This window comes from Marmota monax, unplaced genomic scaffold (genome assembly GCF_021218885.2).
Source record: "Marmota monax isolate L192 unplaced genomic scaffold, Marmota_monax_Labrador192_F-V1.1 WCK01_AAM20220418_F8-fsc00046, whole genome shotgun sequence".
Taxonomy (NCBI): domain Eukaryota; kingdom Metazoa; phylum Chordata; class Mammalia; order Rodentia; family Sciuridae; genus Marmota; species Marmota monax.
Genome location: NW_026692486.1, coordinates 13,946,534 through 13,971,396, shown reverse-complemented (window position 1 = coordinate 13,971,396; position 24,863 = coordinate 13,946,534). Strand labels below are relative to the sequence as shown.

Below are 24,863 nucleotides of genomic sequence, written 5' to 3'. Positions count from 1 at the left end.
CCCAGCACCATTTGTTGAAGATGCTATCCTTCCTCCATTGCATGCTTTTAGCCCCTTTATCAAATATAAGGTAGTTGTAGTTTTGTGGATTGGTTTCTGTGTCCTCTATTCTGTACCATTGGTCCACCCGCCTGTTTTGGTACCAGTACCATGCTGGTTTTGTTACTATTGCTCTGTAGTATAGTTTGAAGTCTGGTATCGCTATACCGCCTGATTCACACTTCCTGCTTAGCATTGTTTTTGCTATTCTGGGTCTTTTATTTTTCCATATGAATTTCATGATTGCTTTCTCTATTTCTCCAAGAAATGCCGTTGGGATTTTGATTGGCATTGCATTAAACCTATAGAGAACTTTTGGTAATATCGCCATTTTGATGATGTTAGTTCTGCCTATCCATGAACAGGGTATATTTTTCCATCTTCTAAGATCTTCTTCTATTTCTCTCTTTAGGGTTCTGTAGTTTTCATTGTATAAGTCTTTCACCTCTTTTGTTAGGTTGATTCCCAAGTATTTTATGTTTTTTGAAGATATTGTGAATGGAGTGGTTGTCCTCATTTCCATTTCAGAGGATTTGTCGCTGATATACAGGAATGCCTTTGATTTATGCGTGTTGATCTTATATCCTGCCACTTTGCTGAATTCATTTATTAGCTCTAATAGTTTCTGTGTAGACCCTTTTGGGTCTGCTAGGTATAGAATCATGTCATGTGCAAATAGTGATAATTTAAGTTCTTCTTTTCCTATTTTTATGCCTTTAATTTCTTTCGTCTGTCTAATTGCTCTGGCCAGTGTTTCGAGAACTATGTTGAACAGAAGTGGTGAGAGAGGGCATCCCTGTCTTGTTCCAGATTTTAGAGGGAATGCCTTCAATTTTTCTCCATTCAGAATGATGCTAGCCTGAGGCTTAGCATAGATTGCTTTTACAATATTGAGGTATGTTCCTGTTATCCCTAGTTTTTCTAGAGTTTTGAACATAAAGGGATGCTGTACTTTGTCGAATGCTTTTTCCGCATCTATCGAGATGATCATATGGTTCTTATTTTTAAGTCTATTGATGTGGTGAATAACATTTATTGATTTCCGTATATTGAACCAGCCTTGCATCCCAGGGATGAATCCTACTTGATCATGGTGCACAATTTTTTTGATATGTTTTTGTATCCGATTCGCCAGAATTTTATTGAGGATTTTTGCATCTAGGTTCATTAGAGATATTGGTCTGTAGTTTTCTTTCTTTGAAGTGTCTTTGTCTGGTTTAGGTATCAGGGTGATGTTGGCCTCGTAGAATGAATTTGGAAGTTCTCCCTCTTTTTCTATTTCCCGAAGTAGCTTGAAAAGTATTGGTATTAGTTCCTCTTTAAAGGTTTTGTAAAACTCTGCTGTATACCCATCCGGTCCTGGGCTTTTCTTAGTTGGTAGTCTTTTGATGGTTTCTTCTATTTCCTCAATTGATATTGGTCTGTTTAGGTTGTCTATATCCTCCTGACTCAATCTGGGCAGATCATATGACTTAAGAAATTTATCTATGCCTTCACTATCTTCTAATTTATTGGAGTATAAGGATTCAAAATAATTTTTGATTATCCTCTGTATTTCTGAAGTGTCTGTTGTGATATTGCCTCTTTCATCCCGTATGTTAGTAATTTGAGTTCTCTCTCTTCTTCTCTTCGCTAGCGTGGCTAAGGGTCTGTCGATTTTGTTTATTTTTTCAAAGAACCAACTTTTAGTTTTGTCAATTTTTTCAATTGTTTCTTTTGTTTCGTTTTCATTAATTTCAGCTCTGATTTTAATTATTTCTTGCCTTCTACTTCTTTTGCTGTTGTTTTGCTCTTCTTTTTCTAGGATTTTGAGATGAAGTATGAGATCATTTATTTGTTGGTTTTTTCTTTTTTTAAGGAATGAACTCCAAGCAATGAATTTTCCTCTTAGAACTGCTTTCAATGTGTCCCATAGATTCCGATATGTTGTGTCTGTGTTTTCATTAATCTCTAAGAATTTTTTAATTTCTTCCTTGATGTCCTCTATAACCCATTGATCATTCAGTAACCTATTGTTCATTCTCCAAGTGATGTATTCTTTTTCCTTCCTTCTTTTATCGTTGATTTTCAGTTCCATTCCATTATGATCAGATAGGATGCATGGTATTATCTCTACTCCTTTATATTGTCTAAGAGTTTCCCTGTGACATAATATATGATCTATTTTTGAGAAGGATCCATGTGCTGCTGAGAAAAAAAGTGTAACTGCTTGATGTTGGGTGGTATATTCTATATATGTCAATTAAGTCTAGGTTATTAATTGTGTTATTGAGTTCTATAGTTTCCTTATTCAACTTTTGTTTGGAAGATCTGTCCAGTGGTGAGAGAGGTGTGTTGAAGTCTCCCATGATTATTGTATGGTGGTCTATTAGACTCTTGAACTTGAGAAGAGTTTGTTTGATGAACATAGCTGCACCATTGTTTGGGGCATATATATTTATGATTGTTATGTCTTGTTGGTGTATGGTTCCCTTGAGCAGTATGTAGTGTCCCTCTTTATCTCTTTTGATTAACTTTGGCTTGAAATCTATTTTATTTGATATGAGTATGGATACTCCTGCTTGTTTCCGAAGTCCATATGAGTGATATGATTTTTCCCAACCTTTCACCTTCAGCCTATGTATGTCTTTTCCTATCAAATGCGTCTCCTGTAGGCAGCATATTGTTGGGTCTTGTTTTGTGATCCATTCTACTAGCCTGTGTCTCTTAATTGGTGAGTTTAAGCCATTAACATTTAGGGTTATTATTGAGATATGGGTTGTTCTTCCAGCCATATTTGTTTATTTATGTTACTAAACATGGTTTGTTTTCCTCTTTGATTATTTTCCCCCCTTTAGTGTCCTACCTCCCACTGTTGGTTTTCATTGTTATTTTCCATTTCCTCTTCCTGTAATGTTTTGCCAAGGATGTTTTGAAGAGATGGTTTTCTAGCTGCAAATTCTTTTAACTTTTGTTTATCGTGGAAGGTTTTAATTTCATCTTCCATCCTGAAGCTTAATTTTGCTGGAAACACAATTCTTGGTTGGAACCCATTTTCTTTCAGTGTTTGAAACATGTTATTCCAGGATCTTCTAGCTTTCAGAGTCTGTGTTGAAAGATCAGCTGTTATCCTGATTGGCTTACCCCTAAATGTGATCTGCTTCCTTTCTCTTGTAGCTTTTAAAATTCTCTCCTTATTCTGTATGTTGGGCATCTTCATTATAATGTGTCTAGGTGTGGGTCTCTTATGATTTTGCACATTCGGCGTCCTGTAGGCTTCTAGGATTTGGGGTTCTGTCTCATTCTTCAAGTCTGGGAAGTTTTCTCGTATTATTTCATTGAATAGACTGCTCATTCCTTTGGTTTGAAACTCTGTCCCTTCCTGTATCCCAATGACTCTTAAATTTGGTCTCTTGATGTTATCCCAGATTTCTTGGATGTTCTGCTCATGGTTTCTTAACAGTCTTGCTGAGCTGTCTATGTTCTTTTCAAGTTGAAATACTTTATCTTCATTGTCTGATGTTCTGTCTTCTAAGTGTTCTACTCTGCTGGTAGTATTCTCAATTGAGTTTTTAAGTTGGCTTATTGCTTCCTGCATTTCTAGGATTTCTGTTTGTTTGTTTTTTATAACCTCTATTTCCCTGTATACTTGATCTTTTGCTTCTTGGATTTGTTTATGTAATTCATTGTTGAAGTGATCTTTCATTGTCTGATTTTGCTGTCTGATGTCTTCCTTGAGACTCCAGATCATCTGAAGCATGTATATCCTGAATTCTTTATCTGACATTCCATCTGCTGCAGCTATTACCTCTTCTAACGTTGAGTTGACCTGCAATGCTTGTGGTCCTTTCTTTCCTTGTCTCTTCATACTGTTCGCGTTCCTTTCTACTTGGTGAAACTGTTGTGCTATTGGATTTTCCCCCTATATATTTATATTGGTCTTGTATAGTTGCAAAGTCTCCCTCGCAGGCGCGGGCGGCGGCTCTGCCCCTCCTCCAATTGGGGCAATGTGCCTACCACGCCGGCAGGCCGCTGGGCCTGCTCTGCCAGTCGGTAGCAGGTCCGCCGACCTTGCAGGCGCGGGCGGCAGCTCTGTCCCTCTGCAGGCCGCTAGGCTTGTTCTGTCGGTGGTCGCAGTTCTGTCTACTTTGCAGGCGCAGGCAGCGGCACTGCCCCTCTGCAGGCCTCTGGGGCTGTACTGCCAGTGGGTCGCACGTCCGCCTACCTTGCAGGCGCGTGGGGGGGAGCGGCTCTACCCTTCCTCAGGCCACTGGGCCTGTTCTGTCTCTCGGTTGCAGGTCTGGCCTGTTCTGATGGTGGTCACAGTTCCGTCTACCTTGCAGGCGCGGGGGGGAGGGGGCGGCTCTGCCTCTCAGCAGGCCGCTGCTCCTCTTCTGCCGGTGGGTCGCAGGCCCGCCTACCTTGCAGGAGTGATTGGAAGCTCTGTCCCGCCGCGGGCCACTGGGCCTTTTCTGTCGGTGGTCACAGTTCCATCTACCTGGCAGGCGCGGGGGATGGGGGGCGGCTCTGCCCCTCAGCAGGCCGCTGGGCCTGCTCCGTGCGTGGTCACAGTTCCCTCTACCTTGCCGGTGCAGGGGGAGGGGGCCTATAATTTTCTTTTCCTGATCTTTTTCCTTACCTGTCTTCCTTTCTTTGATCCTTCCTTCCTTCCATTCCTTTTTCCTCCCTCTCTCCCTCACTTTTCCCTTTCTCTTTCTCCCTTTCTCTCCTTCCCTCCTTCCTTCCTTCCTTCCTTCCTTCCTTCCTTCTCTCTAGCACTGGAGCTCAATCCCAGGGCCTCAGCATGCAAGGAAAGTGCTCTACCACTGAAACACACCCAGCCTTCGGGATAGTTTTCAATTAAAGTCTCCTGAAAGAAAGCTTGGTGCACAAATATGATGATAACAATTTTAGAAATGGGAGGTCCATGCCTTTAATCCCAGAGGCTTGGGAGTGTGAGGAAGGAGGATCATAAGCTCAAAGCCAGTCTCAATAAATTAGTGAGATCCTGTCTGAAAAAATAAGATCTCTGAATGTGACTCAGTGGTTAAGCTCCCCAGGGTTCACTCTGCAGTTCCAAGGGGAAGATAAGAATTTTACAAATGGGAAATAACATTTTTGAAATAATACAAGTTACATAATTTTAGCTTCAATTTAAAAGTTTACTCCTATTCTCAGACTTTATTTACAGGACATTCTGCTATTTTTTTTCTTGAAAATATGGTACTTAAACAAATCTGACTTTTTCAAATGTGAAAATAGAATCCACTGATAGTTAGCTGCCAATTCCTGATAGTATTTAGTTGTAAGTTCCACAAATACAGAAATGTTTTTTGTTTGTTTTTAGTACTGGAAATTGAACACAGAGCCTTGCACATGTTAGGCAAGCACTTAACTGTGAGATTTATTCCAGCCAAGTAAGTGTGTTTAAAGATTGTCTTGTCTATGTTATCTAGCATAGTGATGGTATATAGTAAATTGTCATTAAATGTTTGTTTAATTATTATAATTAAATATCAACAACCTAAAGCTTCAAACTACACAACAGTCCTTAAATCCTACAATCCAATAGTGACATCAGTTCATGTTAGAAAGAAGGAGATGGGATCCAGGGCCACAGTGCACTGATCCCTGGCTGGTAGCTGAAACCTCAGGATGCAAGCTGCATCAGCACAGCACACTGCCATGTGTATGGACACATATTTGGAAACAGCCCAACTAGAATCAAGGTCTATTTACCCTACAGTCTTAGGTTCAGAGTTAGAAAGGACTTTCCACATGATTTAAAACAACATTTTTTCCCCAGAAGGATTTCTCTTTACAGTGTATTAAACATGGTTGCTATGCTCTGAATATGTTCTTCCCAAATGTATATGTTGTGAAAATCACCATTGTGACAGCAGCAAAAGGGACAATGAGACTTACTATACTCTCAAAATCAACTTAAGTAAATTATTTCTCAATTCTAATGACATATACGTTTTCATTGGTTGATAGTACAGGTAGAAAAAGTATGTAAGGTGATTTATAAGTCAAAACATGTGATTAGGTCATGGGGCTCTATATTTTTTAACAGAATGAATGCCCTTATATAAGAGGCTTCACACATCATTCACATCCTTTTTCCCCCTTCTGCTTTCTGTCAACTGATGATGCAGCAATACACGCTACCTTGGACAATGTGAATATACATAGTGTTACTTAACTGTACACTTCAAAATGGTCTAAATGGCAAATTGTAAGTGTATTTTACAATAAAAACATCGAAAGATGCATTTTCTATTGTTCAGTGTTTCCTGCTATTATTTAGTGATCACATTCATTAAGAGCACTAACTAGCCAGGCACATTGGCTCATGCCTGTAATCCCATTGGGAGGCTGAGGCAGGAGAATTGCAAGTTCAAAGCCAGCCTCAGCAAAAGCAAAAGCAAGGTGCTAAAAAAATCAGTGAGACCCTGCTCTAAATAAAAAACAAAATAGGGTTGTGGATGTGGCTCTCTGGTACCCCAAAAAAGAAGCACTAATCAAAATTTCACAACCCTGTATTTGAGATTCAATTCTGCTTGCTGCATCTCTGAAAACTAAAAGCATTTCACTTAGCTAAGCCTCAGTGTCCTCGTCTGTAACACAGGAATTATAAAATGCTTACTTACCCATTAGAGGTTGCTGTGAAATTTCAACTTGGTAAAGTGTAAATACACAAAGAAAGCTCAATAAATGTTAGATCTGATTTTATTTTTAAGTTTTCAAACCAATATGATTCTTGTACTTTGTATAAGGAAGGCTAAAAAATGGCTTTAGCATTAAAAAGGCCATTTGTTCATTTCTCCTTAGTCCTTAATGTTATGGAGAACTATAAGACAACATGCCCTAAAATCCATTTCATATCATAGTCAAGTGATGAGCCCATGTGTTGACCACTGAGTCAACAGTTAATAATCTTAAAGTATCATACTCCAAGAGGCAACAATTTCAGAGAAGCCACAATAACTTATTGTACTTGAAATAATTTACATATAATAATGTGTGTATAAACCTGTACATATAATTTTTATCAAGTATAATATGATCATACAAAAACATTGACTCACAATATAGTTCACACATACCAAAGAAGGCTGTTTTATTTTTATCTCTTTTACATCATATTTTAGGCAAGATGATGAAACCCAGAAAATAACAGGAATGGACTAGTTTATAAAAACTGGGTATTTTATAAGTGAAACACATTCAGTCATCTACATCTCTCAAATTGCAAACAATGTGACTTACTATACTCTCAAAATGAACTTAAATAAATTATTGCTCAATTCTAATGACATATACGTTTTCACTGGTTGATAGTCCAGGTAAAAAAAGTATGTAAAGTGATTTATAATTCAAAACATTTCATACAAAAGGATTTTGGGGGGGGGGGTACTGGAAATTGAACTAAGGGACACTCAACCATTGAGCCGCATCCCCAGTCTTATCCTGAATTTTATTTAAAGAAAGGGTTGCTAAGAGTTTTGCCATTGCTAAGGCTGGCTTTCTACTTGAGATCCATCTGTCTCAACCTCCCAAGCTACTGGGATTACAGGCATACATCCAAAGGAATGGTTTTAACCAAACCCTCATAATGGCAAGAGAAAATGCATTGAAATTAAAAATATCTGAAGCAAGCATTTTTAAAGACCATTATAAAAAATACAAAAAAGAAAAAAAAAAGGGGCTGGGGATGTGGCTCAAGCAGTAGCGCGCTCGCTTTGGCATGCGTGGCGCTCAGGTTCGATACTCAGCACCACATACAAAGATGTTGTGTCCGCCGAGAACTAAAAAATAAATATTAAAAAATTCTCTCTCTCTCTCTCTCTCTCTCTTTAAAAAAAAATACAAAAAAGGTTAAAAATGTCATAAAATAAAAATTTATTCAGATAAAGTTAAGAGGTTAAAAACTATCAAATGTATTAAAATCATCTAAAGTCAAATAAGATAATTTATCTATATAATTTAAATTATAATATTATATAAATATATTATATAAATATATAATACATATATAATATAAATTAAATACAATATAATTATATAACATTCTAATTTATATTATATTATATATAATACATTTATTTTATCATATATACATATAATAAAAATATATAAATTATATATATTTTATGTGTATTAATATATAAGTATATTATATATTAATGATAATATATTATATATAATTTATATAATATATTTACATAACATACTTATATATTTATATATAAATTATATATATTAATATATAAATAGATAAATATATATTATATAAATTATATATATTACATATCAAAATGTTTATGATTCATATGTATTTAATATAAATTATATATAATGTATGAAATACATATATATTATAAACACATATAATAAAATAATACAAAAACTAAATATATAAATATTATTTTATTATATATAACATATTTATTATATATCATATAATATATTTAGATTTATATTAATTTATATTATATTGCATATCATTGTAATGTAATTATATAAGAATATAATTTCTTTTATTAATAAGATAATAATACAATTATTATATTAGTATAATTTATATTAATATAATGTATAAAATATAAGTTTTATATTATAATTATATATAAACAACTTATAATATATCATATAGACATATGTACATCTATAATATGTAGTATATAATATATAATATATAAATATATTATAATTTAAATTATATAGTTTAGTTATTTGGCTTTAGATGGTTTTAATGCTTCTGATAGTGTTTTATCCCTTAGCTTTATCTGTACAAATTTTTATTTTATGACAGTTCCAAACTTTTAGTATGTTTTTTTAAATAACAAACATTTATTGGTGTCACTTATGGTAGAAAAAAGTTCCTACACCAGATTTGCATGACCCAATCATTTAATAGAACATTTATGAGGTGAACACACATCCTGACCCACATTTCTATATCCAGTTTTTTAAGATAGCCAATTCCTCCTCTCTCTCTCTTCCCCAAAACATGTGAGCAACTGCTGATGGAAAGCAGTAAACAGCCACTTGGACTATAGCATTTTCAACTCCACTTTGAGGTGAAGATTCCAATTACATTCGAGACTTAAGTTCTCTCAGTTTTCTCCTAAGGAAAGTTCTGAGTCCAGTATTTAAAATATTACAGCACTAGCAGATCAGTGTCTTCAACTCGTCTCTTTCTGCTGTATCCTCTTCACCAGTTGGGGGAGGGCCTACACTTCCATAGAATATGCTGATAATTGGCTGAACAATTTCTTCCAGTTCCTTCTTTTTAGTTTGGAAGTCTTTAATGTCAGCTTCTTGGTGGTTTCCAGCCATTCAATCTTTTCCTCTACAGCTTTTTCCATGGTCTCCTTATCTTCAGAGGAAAGTTTGCTTCCCAACTTTTCTTTATCTCCAATCTGATACTTTAGAGAGTAGGCATAGCTTTCCAACTCATTCCTAGTATCAATGCACTCCTTGAGTCTTTTGTCTTCCTCAGCAAACTTCTCAACATCATTAACCATCTTTTCAATTTCTTCAGGTGTCAGGCAATTTTGGTCATTGGTAATTGTAATCTTATTTTTGTTCTCTGTACCTTTGTCTTCAGCTGTTGCCCAAAGAATAGCATTCACATGTATCTCAAAAGTGACTTCAATCTGGGGGACCCCACAGGAGGAATTCCAGTGAGATCCAATGTACCCGGAAGGTGGTTGTCTTTTTTCAGGGGTCCTTTACCTTCATAGACCTTGATTGGAACAGTAGGTTGATTATCAGAAGCTGTAGAAAAGATCTGAGACTTCTTGGTGGGTACCACAGTGTTTCTTGGTTATCAGTTTGGTCATGACACCTCCCACAGTTTCAGTACCAAGTGTCAGGGGACATACATCAAGCAGTACTAGGTCACCTGTATCTTGATCATCAGAGAGTACACCAGCCTGGACAGTGTCACCATATGCAACAGCCTCATCTGGGTTTATGCCACAGGATGGCTCCTTGCCATTGAAGAACTCTTTAACAAGTTGTTGAATCTTTGGAATTTGAGTAGAGCCACCAAGAAGAACAATCTCATCAATATCAGACTTCTTCAAGTCAGAATCCTCCAGTACTTTCTGAACAGGCTTCATGGTAGACCAGAACAGGTCCATGTTTTCTCTTCAAATTTTGCCTAAGTCAGGGTTTCAGAAAAGTCTTCTCCTTCATAGAAGGACTCAATTTTAATTCTTGCTTAATGTTGAGCAGACAGGGCCCACTTGGCCTTTTCTACTTCATGCTGGAGTTTCTGCACAGCTCTGTTTTCTTTCCTAATATATTTGCCAGTCTTCTTTTGGTACAGCCCGATGAAATGTTCCATAACACGCTGGTCAAAGTCTTCTCCACCCCGATGAGTATCTCTATTGGTGGCCATGACTTTGAAGACATCAAATTGTCAATGGGGAGAAGAGACACATAGAAGGTTCCACCACCCGGATCAAACACCAGGATGTTCTTCTCTCCCTCCCTCTTATCCAGGCCATAAGCAATAGCAGCTGCTGTAGGCTCATTGATGATCCTCATAACATTCAGGCCAGCAATAGTTCCAGCATCTTTGGTTGCTTGCCACTGGCATCATTAAAATAGGCTGGTACAGTAACACTGCATGGGTAACCTTCTTTCCCGAATAAGCCTCCGCAGTCTCTTTCATTTTAGTGAGAATCATAGCAGAGATTTCTTCTGGAGCAAATGTCTTAGTTTGCCCACCTCCAATATCAACCTGAATGTATGGTTTAGGTTTCTCTTCAAACACTTTGAAAGGCAAGAACTTGATGTCTTCTTCACAGAAGGGTCATTCCCAGTGCTGCCAATGAGCCGCTGGGCATCGAAGACCATGTTCTCAGGATTGGAGGTGAGCTGATTCTTGACTGTATCGCGGATCAGACGTTCTTCTTCAGGGGTGAAGGCCACATAAAACGGCCTGATGCGGTTGCCCTGATCGTTGGAGATGATCTCCAGTGGCCATTCTTGAACACCCCGACGCAGGAGTAAGTGGTCCCCAGGTCGATGCCGACCATGGTACCCATGTCCGTTTCTTGTCATCCTCCTCAGCCATGCTGCGCAGAGCAGCAGAGAACTGCGGCCACCAGAGAGAGCTTCATCTTGCCCTAGCTGTTGGCCACTTGCTCTCGTCAGCAGAAAGCCAGAAGTCGCAGGCAATCCAGCAACAGGCCGCAGCTGAGAGCAGAGAGGTTACAGGTCTCTTACACTCCAGATGCCTCAACTCTGTCTGTGTTGTCTCTGCCAATGTCTCAAACTTTTTAGTATTGAAGTGCATTTTCTTTCTACAATTGTATTAATTACCATATGTAAAAATTGACAAGTAGAATGCTAGTGAACACAGATTCGCAAGCTTTTAGGCCACTATGTAAATATTAAAAAAGTTACGTGAATTGCCAATGCTTCCATACATGCTATAACAACACAAGTGGTCAAAGATGCACTAGAACATTATGTGGGAAAAAATATATTCATACCCAATCAAGACTTTTCAGGCACTTGCATTCAGAAGCATTTTATGAATCAGCACAAGGTTTGCTCCAAAATAAAGCTCATTTTCTCCTACTGCCCCTATTTGTTGAGAACAATATTATACATTAAAGATGCATTTACATGAATCATTTTATAGAGAAAATTATTTTAAATTTAAAATTATAATACTTATTTTATGCATAACTTCAAAAACACAGAATTTAAAGACAATAAAAGTGAGCACTATCATTCTATATGACTAAAACACTACCATTCTATATGACTAGCAAAGACAATACAAGGCCAAAAGGCAAAATATACACTTTGGCAATCCTATACAAAAGGGGTTCTGTTACAATATTCTTTCATAAAATAAACAAAATGCATAAAAATGAAACAAGAAAAAGAAAAACTGAATTTTGACAACTACACAAACTGTGGCATTTCAAATTCAAGGTCTTGTAACTCTTCCATTTGTTTTAGCCTGAGTCCCTGGCACATTGGATTCATGTCAGGTAGGCCGAGCTCCTCAGAGTTCTCTTTAGGCTCAGCAGCTGGCTTCAAAGCATAAGCTGATGTGCTGTCTGCCTCTGGAACAGATTTCTCCACATGTCTCAGGAGAGTAAGAACTGTGCTAGGAGGCACTGCTGCTGAAGGTGAAGCTGGTCTCTCCTCAGTCCTCCTGACTTTGCTGGTCGGGGTAGATGGTTTATAAAATGTTGTCCCGAGATGGGGCTGCAGTATTCTGGGTGCTCTTGCAGGAGCAAGACGGTGAGAATGAGAGGACAGTCTCACTGGTGCCTCTCTTGCTGAACTGGCTGGCATGTTGGGCTGTGTGGAACTGCTAGAATGGTCACCACTAACCTTGATGCTCATTGTCCCCCTTTCCTGGAGTACACTTGGCACAATCACTGCACTCGTGCCAGTTAAGTTCTTTGATTCACATTGTTGTCCCTGAGTTTTTTGTGGAATCTGCTGATCAAAACCGTTAATTTGGGAGCCAAAACTAGTAGGGGTATCTTTTCTATTAAGTCCTTCAAAGGTAAGATTCTGGCAAAACTTGTCTGAATTGACAATTCCCACATTTCTGCTGTTTTTCTCATTAGGGGAGCTTGCAAGGTGGAACCTATCTACAGGCAAAAAGAAACATCTGATCTTGGGGCTTGGCATAGGCCTCTGTATATCATTTGTTGTCACATCAGATTTCAGACTAAGTGGTTTCGTGGTCTTACACATATTGTCCATCTTTTGTGATGATGATTCAAGTTCTTTGTGATCTGAAAAAGAAGAGATTTTTTTTTAACTTCATGAAGCTTGGTTAATAAGAAGTGTGGTTATTTATGAATGGGCATTCTCTCAAACAACAGAGTCTTACATATTTTTTCCAACATTATTTTCTCAGTCATCTATGCAGAGGAATTAAAAATCCATACAATATTAAAGGCACATTTTTAATTAAAGCATTACTTTTTAAAATTTATCTTAATAAAACAAATAGTCACAAAGCAAATAAAATAAAAAAACAACACTTCCTGTAGTAACTTGTTTTAATATACTACCCATGAATGAATATTTTCTGTGTTAAGACTTTCCTGATTTCAACAGGCAGACAATGGTAACTCCAGAACAGCAACACTATTCTGTACACCAACAAATGCCATGTCCTGAATCCCAAGGACTTTGCCTGTCACTTAATCTGCTTTTCAGCTACATTCTGTCCATACTGAGGGCAACACACCAGAGAGGACTTGGATGCTCTCCCAGCTGATCCACTAATACATGGTAACATCCTCTGGACAAAGGAAGGTTGAAGAGCTGTCAAAATTGCCATTGTGCTACTGGTCCTGGAGACTCCAGATTTACCTCCTTCTCTTTCTCCTCTCATCTGGTCCCAAGGTCCCTATTTTCTCACCTAGAACCCTAGCATCTCCCACTCTGTCTTTGCTGCATGTACCCCAGAAGCTTCTGTTGCTAGAAAGGTGCAGCCATCTGGCCATGATCCTCGTCTCCCTGCTGAGATACATCAGACAACTGTGTGCCTTGCCACTGGTCTGATGGCTTTCCAACAGCCCTGTTCATAGCCCACAGTTCTCATCCCTGCCACCTGGTCCTTCTCCCGTATCCTTAGGCAGTGGTTTGCAGACAGGTGCACAGCAGCATCACTTGATGATGATCGCAGGTCATCATCTCATCTGACCTCCTTCTTCACCTGAGGCTGCTGGCCTCTCTTCCCTGGTTCCCAGGCAGTGATCATGTGATTTGCTGTCCTGGACCCTTCTCCACATTGATAGAAGTGAGCTGAGCCATTGTGGTTGGATGGCAACCACCAGAACATATTTACAGTCCTGCAGAACTTCTAGCACCACTTCTAGCTGCCTGGGTGCTGGCTCAGCTCCAGCTCCATTTCTGCCCTGGGCAAGCCTAGTGCACTAGCCCTACTTGCCTTCTTCTGTCAAGACAAGCTCCTATGTGGAGATATGTTGGCATCTGGTGTTAATGATCTTCTAAAGAAAAGGCACAGAATTACCTGGTATGTAATAAAAATTTCAAATATTTTAAAATTATTTATTGTTATTACTATACCTACCTGGGAATCCAATTTCATTGGACAGTGAAACAAGGTTACATTTATGAATGAGAGAGGATGAGGTTCAAACCCTGAATCAACGATAATTTAGGGACATGGCCCTTGGCATTATTTACCTTCCTCAGACTGTTAGCTATGGCTTAAAGGAGGCCAAGGTTCATAGCACAGAGTGCTAATAAGATCAAATCATATAAATGGAATCAGTGAGTCCAGTGCTTTTCTTTGCAGAGAGGTAATGGACTGTCTTTGTTTTCAGACTTTCTCAGGCTACACTAATTGATATTTCATTAATTTTATATATCAAATTTAACATTTATGGCTATATATTGAAAAATTTGGATTTAGCTCTACTAAAGCAGTAACAAATGAAAGGTTTACAACCCTCTTACCAGAAACCATTCACTGAAATAAAGCAATCAAAAAACAGTGAACAAAAAGACTGGAGCCAAGAAAATGGAAGACATGTGTGCTTAATGTGCTAAAGTTAGGCCACAGGTAAAGGGACATCAAAAAACTTTAGGAGTCTATTTTTTTGAGTTTCAGGAGTCCAGCTTTTTTCTGTTTTGACTTTAATTGATGAAAAAGAAGTAAAGGTGAAAACAAATCTCAGAAAGAGAACAAAAATAATTTATGAATTTCAAGATATCTTTTTACAAGAAAGAAACAAAGCATGATATTCATTTAAATGATATTCATTAAACTTTCTCAATGGCTAGAAAAGTTAACTAATAAAACCTTGAAGTTTGAACTTACCTCAACTTAATACACCTTGTTTTTTTTTAAAAGGATGAGTATTGTAGATGTACACAATATTTTATCTTTATTTATTTGTTTTACATGGTACTGAGGATCCAACTCATGGCCTCACAAATGCCAAGGCAAGCGTTTTACCACTGAGCTACAAGCCCATCCCTCACCTTGGTTTTTAATCACGACTTCTTGGCAAGGTTTGAAATATGCAAAGATATATGTTACATGACCACTCACCAATGAGGCATGCATCCCATTTTTCCAATGCATTTTGCTTGCATTCTGATTCCTCAAATGATGTAGCCAATTCAAAATTTTCAATTTCAATATCTGCAGTGTGGATATCCTATTGATACAAGAAAAGTTTTAAACTAAAAGCAAAACACATCTCAAAAACAAACAGTTCAAAGACTATTAACTTGTTAACATAAACATCACATATTTAATCCAATTCTGTAATGGTCAAAACTCACTTGCTTTGTAGAAAAATATTGTGACTTTGTGGAATGTTCTGTTGATATTACAGGTTTGGAAGGAGGGCTTTTATCCACCCAAGGTGTAACAACATCAGTACTAGATGAAGCATTTTGTGGCTCTAGGGACCCATCGAAGATCATCTGTGCATTGGTAATGAGGAACTCTACTAACAGGGCCTGATTGGCATATGCAACAAGAGAGGAGGAGATGGTACCAGGAGTGGTTGTAGGCCTGGGCCTCATCAGACAGGGTCCAAATACCACCCCCAAGTTTTTTGAGTTCATCAGGTTTTCTTCAGAATGGTCTACAACCCTGAAAAGAAGAACACATAAAGTGTATGAGATTTGCCTAATAGATGTCCTTAATGGTAGTTTACTATGACTTGAGAAGGGTGGAGAAAACTCGGGCTATAGAAGACTACAAAACGTTTTTCAAGGGTCAAGTTTGGTGGGTCTAGGGAAAGAATCCTTTGTTTCATTATGATACTTACCACACACCAAACTGAGTTTCAGAGTACTATTTTAGGATAAAATGCATGTAAGTAGAAGGAACTACTGAACTCAGTAGCAGAAGGAAGAAAAACACCTCTAAAAATTGCTCCATCTTTGTATGTGGGATATATTCCCCGTTTCTTATACTGGAATCAGAAACATCACTGTCAATTTCTCTCTCACTGCCCAGTTAGTTTTCTTTTTTTAAAAAATATTTTTTACGTAGAGATGGACACAATACCTTTATTTTATTTATTTATTTTTATGCAGTGCTGAGTATCAAACCCAGTGTCTCCCATGTGCTAGGCAAGTGTTCTATCACTAGCCACACTCCCAGCTGCCCACAGCTAGTTTTCTAGCCTAAATGATTCTCTCTCCTGAACATCTCTCTGTTCTATTGCCACTATCAATGTTCTGGTTTTACTTCAAACACTCTCAGCTTGTTATTTCTATGACTATCTAAGGAAATCTGTCTCTGCCTGGTTTAGCTATCAGGATGATACTAGATTCATCTATGGGTGAAAAAGCTGTGATATATAATATATATCATATATATATAATGATATATAATATATATATTATATATCATATAATATATATTATCATATATAATATATATTATCATATAATATATATATGATATATAATATATATTCACTATATATATATACAGTGAATGGGGTAGTTTTGCTATTTGTCTTTCAGAGGATTCATCACTGATGTATAGAAATGCATTTGATTTATGGGTATTAATTTTGTATCCTGCTACTTTGCCAAATTCATTTATTATTCTAGAAGTTTTCTGGTGGAGTTTTTTGGATCCTCCAAGTGTAAAATTATGTCGTTGGCAAAGAATGATAATTTGGGTTCTTCTTTTCCTATTTGTATTCCCTTGAATTTCTTTCATCTAATTGCTCTGGCTAGAGTGGCAAGGATTATGTTGAACAATTTTTAGATGGAATGCTTCCAATTTTTCTTCATTTAGAATAATGTTAGCCTTAGGTTTAGCAGAGAGAGCTTTTACTATGTTGAGGTATATTCCTACTACCCCTAGTTTTTCTAATGTTTTGAACATGAAAAGGTACTGTATTTTGTCAAATGCTTTCTCTGCATCAATTGATGTAATCATAGGATTCTTCTCTTTAAGTTTATTGATGTGATGAATTACATTTATTGATTTCTGTATGTCGAACCAACCTTGCATCCCTGGAGTACACAACTTGATCATGGAGCATTGTTTTTTTTCATATGTTATTGTATGTTATTTGCCAGAATTTTATTGAGAATTTTTGCATCTATGTTCATCAGGGATATGGGTCTCAAATTTTCTTTCCTTGATGTGTCTCTGGCTGGTTTGGGTATCAGGGTGATACTAGCTTCGCAGAATGAGTTTGGAAGGGATTCCTCCTTTTCTATTTCATGGAATAATTTGAAGCCCTTCAAGATATGAATAGTTAAAAAAAACTGTGGTATATATACACAATGGACTATTAGCATTATAAGAGAATAAAATAATGGCATTTACAGGTAAATGAATGGAGTTGGTGAATATCATGAAGTAAGCCAATCCCCCAAAATCAAAGGCTAAAATTCTCTCTGATAAATGAATGTTGATACATAATTGGGTCTCTGGGGATTGAGGAACATTGTTTGGGCTCAAGAGAGGGAAGGAAGAGGAGAGGTATTGGGTAGGAAAGATGGTGGAATGAGACGAACATCATTACCCTAAGTTCATGTATGACGGCACATGTGGTATGACTCTACATCATGTAGAGAGAAATGAAAATTTGTGCTCCATTTGTGTACAATGGTGTGAAAAGCATTCTGCTGTCATTTATAACTGATTTGAACTAATAAATTTTTTAAAATTTTTATTTTATTTATTTATTTATATGTGGGGCTGCGGTTCGAACCCAGGGCCTTGCACATGCTCTACTGCTGAGCCACAATTCCAGCCACAAAAAATAAATTTTAAAAAATTTTAAAAAGGAGATCTTAATTGCTGTCAGAAAGGTCTAGCAGGCAAATCTGAATATGTGAAATTCCTGATTCCAAGTTCTTTAGTGGGTATAGAAACAACATGGTCAACTCATCTGCCAAGTACATAAGATTTTTTATCAAGTCTCTAGGAAGGGTAGCACAGTTCCTGCTACTGCTTGCTATATTGTAGCCTAATGAAATCAGATTTTCCAAATGCAAAATGCTTTCTTGTGTCTCCATGTCTGTTTCTCTCTGCCTCGTATGCTCTTCTGCACGTTCTCTACCAAATCATCACGCAGCTCTTAAAGTTGAACTCAAGGGCATTTGCCTCTTCTGCTCTATCCCTACCCCCAAAACTTCCTCTGCATGCCTACAAGCTGTGCACAGCTACTAGAAAAAGCATGATGGTGAACTGTGGTTATATACAGATCTGTACCCCAAGAGGATAAGCCCACAAATAGCAGAAAACCTATGTTTCCATCCTAGTTTCACCAGCCAGAGCCTGGCACACAGGAAGCATCTGAGGGAACCATGTTTGCTGCATGAACATATATTCAATGTATCCCTCTCCCAACACATAATAAGAACATCCTATAAATCATTTTGAAAATCGTAACACAACAATATAAATGTACTGAATACTATTGCCCTGTTCAATTAAAAATGGCTAAAATGGTATAAAAATTCTTACCTCCTAAGATGGATGATAAGGTAATGTAGAGTGTTAAAATTGGACGGTGGCAATTGTCTTAGAAGATCCTTGGTTTTGAGAAGAATTTGGTTGATTTCCATACACATATTTGGAGATGTGTTGTCTTCAGAGTTGTCCCTTTTGGTGTCCTGTTCTTGGTTAATATGTTGGATAATATTTGCAAGCTCCATAAATTCCTGGTACCATTGGAATAAAACCAATGGTTCTGGTAGCTAAAGAAACAAAATTATATTAAAAATACCTTTGGGCTGAGGTTGTGGCTCAGAGGTAGAGTGTTTGCCTAGCACATGCGGGGACCTGGGTTTGATCCTCAGCACCACATAAAAATTAATAAATAAAATAAAGGTATTGCATCCCGCTACAACCAAAAAATAAATATTTTGAAAAAATCTTCTGCCTGTTTTCTTTGTTAAAGTCAACTATAAGTGAGAGTTACTCAATTAATTTAGCATGTCCCTTTAGATTAACAAAATATAAAGTCAATCTGTATTTATTGATATCTTTTTCAGTACTGGAGATTGAACCTAGGACCTCAAGCATGCTATGCAAGCACTCTAGTACTGAGCTTCATCCCTGCCCTTAAATTAAAATATATATGTTTGGTAGAGAAGTGACTTAGAAAGCAAATCAAAATCTTGACTATAAATTATATTTGTGTTAATAACAAATTAATAGATAATGAGTGAAATTCTAAACTTTAAATGAAGTTTAAGCTTTAAGCTTCATTATGGGATTTTAAAACTCTTCATCTCTATCCTAAACACATTATATTCACATCTGCCCCCCAAATAGCATAATCTTCAGCTGTTTTACTGGAACAAACATAGAATAGTGAACAAAATCTATAACATGAATCAGAAACCCATGGATTTTATGAGTAAGGGGTAAAAATATCAAAATTCTAAAGAGCACAGATTTTACTTGGGCAAGAATGAAGATTAGCACAAGATAATATGACCTACAAAAACATACTGTCAACATCTCATGAAACTTTAAAACAGGCTGATTTGCCATGAATAGATCAAAAAAAGAAGTTCTTACAACAAATATCCACTGCCATAATGAATTTCAATGTTTCTACTGATCTACAATAGAAAATTCAGTGAACTGTTAGCTACCTGATGTCCTATAATATCTGTGGGAAGTTAAGGTGTTGCCCTGTGATCAGTTTCTATCGTCACCACTCTGGGATCTGAAGCAAGTCACTTCACTTCTTGGAGCTTTAGGTCAATGAGTCAGATAAAGGCTACTCTCTAACACTATTGCAAGAATTGAGCACACTTTCCCAAATGAAAGTCTTAGACATACAAAATTCCTCAACAGAATGCAAGTTTATTGTATTGGACCCAATTCATCTCCTCTCCCTAACTGACTAAACAAGATTAAGGATGACACATTATGAGACTTCCAGTCATTCAAAGGTATCCACCTCCATTTCTCAGTTGAGGGGTCTGTAGAATGTGATTAAAGGGTTATCAATGCTTTCCTGGGCTAACTTTGTAGATCAAGCAATGTATACTTAATTTCTTTCCCTCCTGCAATTCCACTAAAATACAGTAGGCTCATAAGGACTAGGAAAATAGAGAAAACAAAAAGCAACAATTCACAAGTAGAAGAGCAGATGAATAAGTCCTGATGCAGCATTTCCAAGAGAGCTGACCCTTTGTCACTCAACATGTTTTTCAGAATCCTAAAGGGACATGGACAATCATTACCAGGTCCTCTGATCTTGGGTTAGGTTGCAGGTGGGCCAGCTGAGAAAGCTTAGCTCTCTATAGAATGCTGTCTCCACTCCATGTACTAGGGCAATCTCCTTCCTAAAGCTCTGGAAAATTTTTCTCTGGGCAATGGGATACAGAGGCTCTCTGAATGGAGGCATTGACAAACATAAGGAACAGAGAGGTAACTGTCTTCCAATGGGGATATGTTGGCTATATACACACTGAAAGCACAGATCCTACAGTCTTAGTAACCCTGGCTCCCACAGTATTGGTACTGTATCTCTAGGCAAGGAGAAAAAACCTTTCCTAGGGGACTAGGGTTGTGGCTCACGGTAGTGCACCCATCTGGCATGTGTGAGGCACTAGGTTTGATCCTCAGCACCACATAAAAATAAATAAATAAATTACAAGTATTGTGTCCATCTACAATTAAAAAAAAAATGCCTTCCCAAGAAGATCGCACCAGTGCCAGAACAGGGAACTAGAGACATGTAGTTAGGCATATACCAAACAGTCCATCTAGACCACTTTATAGTAAAGTTCAAAGTTTTTAAAAAGCCTTGATGTGTTCAAGTGCTTCCAAAGTGATTTCAAGTCCAAACTCTAATATATCTAGGCACCATGAAAGACAAAAATCAAAATGGGTAGAAAAAGAACAAATTGAAGGTGTAAAATGATGCTGTCACTATGCTGTCAACTAGTCAGATATGGTGAGAGAGCACTGGAAATGGAGCTGATCTAAACTGAGATGTGCACTAAATGAAAAATAGATACCAGATTTCAAAGAAGAAGAGCTGCAACACAAATAAATAAATAAACAAAATACCTCATAATTTGAAAAACTAGACATTCAAAATGTTCAATGATATCTTAAAATTCACTTCACTTTACTTTTATTTTTTATGTTGGTATAGAAAATTTAATGTTATATATGAGGGTCACATTGTATTTCTACAGAGGTTAGAGGCCAAATAGAGAAAAGAACCCTTAATGAGAAAAATCTATGAATATCCACAATAAAAGAGCATCACATAATCATTTAAAAAATGTTATCAAAAGAATAGAAAATCAGACTTCTTGAATATTAAAACATGATCTCACAAATGGAGTAATTTACTTATTCAAGAAGAGAAAGACAAGGAACTGTCTTAGAAACTTTTTGAAGAAAAAAGAACAATAAAGAAAAGGTAAGGGAACTGGAGAACAAGTATGCTTGCCAAGCAAGTGCAAGACCCTGAATTTTTGATCCCCACGAGTACAAATAACAAATTTATAAATATTTATATGTGTGTTTGTGTATGTGCACACACACACATCTCCAAACAAGAGCTTCAAGTGCAAATTACAAAGACAGATGGTGGGTGGGAGAATGGCAATAAAAATCAAGAAAAGTTCCAAGAACTAAAGTGCTCACAACTGATGGAGCTCATGGAGTGGCCAGAATACTGGATGGAAATATATCCACATCAAAGTACATCATTATAAAATCTTAGAATAATGAGGGGGGTGATGACATAGTCTATACCAATGAAAAATATGAAACATAAAATATTTTTGCTCTTTGCATTTGATGGTAGGTTTAGAATAAAACTTTAACCTGTTGAAGGTAAAATTTTAACACTTCACAGATGTCGTGTGAAGAAAATTCGGACAGATCTACTAAATGCCTTCCGTTTTCCAGAGCTTGACACAGTATTGCGATTTTTGCCTTGTTGCCACTGACTCGATAAATTCCCTTGAAGAGAAAAGAAAAACAGAATGCAATATTTTACTTTAGTACAAAGGGCAAAATGCAGACATGTAGACAGAGTTGATGTATCTACTTCGATTTTTATTAGTATTTAAAAAATACAAGTTGAAGTTAAATAAATTAACCTTTTCCAAATAAATGTGAATAAATTTAGTTATTACAAATGGAGAGTGCTGATTTTCTTAAAGTCTCTTTTTCATTAAAACAAATCACAAAGGCATTTATGTTTTTAGAGTTTTAAGAGAAAACAACATACTTGTAAACACAAGGCAGTCTTTTCAATTTCTAAAGTACACATTTTGATTATGAAAGGAATGCCATCTGGCTCCTTTTTGGCAACACAGGACAACTCTTCTCCAAATAAGTGCATTTTCCCCGGAAGTTTCCGATGTCCGCAAATGATGGTTAAGTTTGCCATGCATTTTTTATGGCAGACAAGAAGACACTATAAGAAAATGATATTTGAAAACTGATTGACTCACCTTAAAATTATTCACAACTAAGAAAATTACAGGCAGACTAATAATGACAAAAATAAGTAAAAAAGTACTACTTGTGGTTTGTGAATTACATTTAACAGCAAAACAAAGTAGAAAACTATAGAAATAAACTGTGGGACTTTATTAAAAATGTATTGTCAAGCCAGGTGTGATGGCATATGCCCATGATTCCAGCTACTTGAGAGTTGAAACAGGAATTTCACAAGTTGAAGGCCAGACCAATCTAGCAAGAACCCATTTCAAAACACAATTTTAAGAAAGGGTAGATGGGCTGGGGATGTGGCTCAAGTGGTAATGTGCTTGCCTGGTGTGCGCAGGGCGCTGGGTTCGATCCTCAGCACTACATAAAAATAAAATTTAAAAAAAGATATTGTGTCCACCGAAAACTGAAAAATAAATATTAAAAAAATTCTCTCTCTCTCTCTCTCTCTCTCTCTTCTTTCTGTCTCTCTAAAAATATGGCATGTGCAGGACCCTGAATTTAGTTCCCAGGTGTACAGACAACAAATTTATATATATTTATATGTTTGTTTGTGTGTGAACACACACATCTCCAAATAAGTAAAATCATAACAAAAAAGTATATAGCAAAAGAAAAAAATTGTGATTCCAAAAAGATCTTAACTCTTCGCATTTAAAACCTCGAAATATGACAATGCGTTCACAGTATATACATCTTTCAGGAAATCTCCATTTTCTGAACTTATGGGTGGTAGCTGCTTTTGCCATTAATGATTGCTGAAATGTTCCAAGGGAGCAGGGTCCTAGCAACAGAAATGTTAGTATGTAAGAAGGGTAAAATGACAAAAACATATACCACATGATATTGTACTTGGTTGTTCTATTTTCGGGAGGGTGGAGTGGGCTGGTGTTACCCTACATTCACTGAACAGTGATTCTTCAACTCAGCCAAACTTCAATATCCTGCCAATTTGGGGGGTGAAACTTTTCTACCTGGGCCCATTGGGATTTCTTCCAATTCAGTCTGAAAGGTTTTATCAAAATCATGAGACCAGAGCTATAGGTATTGTCAACCTAATGAGGCTTAAGTGTCACTGTTCCCCACTTGCACAGTTCTTACAATAAGGTAGCATTTCTAAGTAGGCATTTCTGGCAAACTGCTTAAAGAACACACTGGGGTGGGGGATCTAAATTTCAAAGACACACATGTATACATGTATAATGTGCTGTGATTTATTTACTCATCCTAAATACTCACCTTCACATCTAATTTTGAATTCTTTTTCATGAAGAGGGAGACCCCTACACCCAAACTCAATAAGGAGGTGAAGTGAACCAAAAGAGGAAAAGAACAAAACTGATATAGAACAAAAAGCTGCCTGCTGTTTAGAAATGGTCTTGGAATATTCACAAAACACCCAACACTCCTCCCTTCCCCCAAAAGATCCAAAGAACTCAGTGGATGTCAAAGATCCAAATGACTCAGTGTGGAACCCTATCCTTGGTCTCTAAGGCAGGGACAGTAGTGAAAAAGTGAAATAAACCAGCACCTGTCTGACTCAAAGAAAAGGACAGTCCTGGTCCACTTGGTTTCCACAGAAGGGGGGCGACCTTTGGAACACCAGATTTTTATCACCGACAGGGTCCTGGGGCATCCTGGCCACATACTCACAGGGACATACTCTCCTTGTAGCAGTTGGGATCTCCCAGCTTATCAATTCCAATTTACACCCTAACTTTGTGTGCTAAGGTCATGGTTGAAAAATGGTGAATGGAAACAGAAGGGACAGTAATAAGGGAAGGACAGAGAAGAGGTAGGATAGAGATGCAACAGAGGGGGCCCTCAGAAAGAAAGGCAAGGAGAGTGTCCCTGCACCTTTAGGCCCCCCTCCCCTCCCCAAAGTAGTCATCAACCAAGGCCTAGATGAGGTGAAGTGGGTAAAGAAAAAGTACAAAGGGAACAGCACTTGTTAGTTTCTTTACCTAGGTACTCATCAGAATGAAATTTCAGGAAATGTCAGGACACTTACAAAAAGATCCCAGTGGGAAAGACGATTGTGAAGACCCGAAAACCAAGAAGGAAAAGTCAAGTTAACTCGTGAGTATCCTGAGTATCACGAGTATCGCTCTGGTCCGCAGCTGCCGCAGCCTCGTCGTCCTGCTCCAACTGCTCACTGATCACCAAGGACCACAGTGTTCTGGTTCCCATAGTGCCCGCTCCTGACGTCTACCACTTGTGGGCGCCCATCTCAAGGTTCCATCCTCCCGGGAGACCCCGCCCCGCCTGCAGCCACCTCCCCTCCGGGACCACCACTGACCCTGTGGCCACCCTGACCCTGGATGGCAATTGGTCAGCAGCCATCTCTGCAGTCCCCAGCCCAATGCAGCGCCAGAGCGACCACCTC

The 24,863-nt window shown here is 37.5% G+C and overlaps 1 protein-coding gene and 1 pseudogene across 1 annotated transcript; both read right to left on the bottom strand.

Moving 5' to 3' along the window:
* Window positions 1-9,083: 9,083 nt before the first annotated feature.
* LOC124092001 (endoplasmic reticulum chaperone BiP-like) lies at window positions 9,084-11,667 on the bottom strand (annotated as a pseudogene).
* Window positions 11,668-11,866: 199 nt separating this feature from the next.
* On the bottom strand, window positions 11,867-24,667 carry LOC124091915 (rho GTPase-activating protein 29-like). The gene is made up of 4 exons (XM_046443138.2): window positions 24,555-24,667; window positions 15,391-15,655; window positions 15,104-15,212; window positions 11,867-12,812 (listed from the first exon to the last, which is right to left on the bottom strand). Exons 1-4 carry the CDS (start codon window positions 24,665-24,667, stop codon window positions 11,956-11,958), a joined length of 1,344 nt encoding a protein of 447 aa, XP_046299094.1. The 3' UTR covers window positions 11,867-11,955.
* Between the last annotated feature and the right edge of the window lie 196 nt (window positions 24,668-24,863).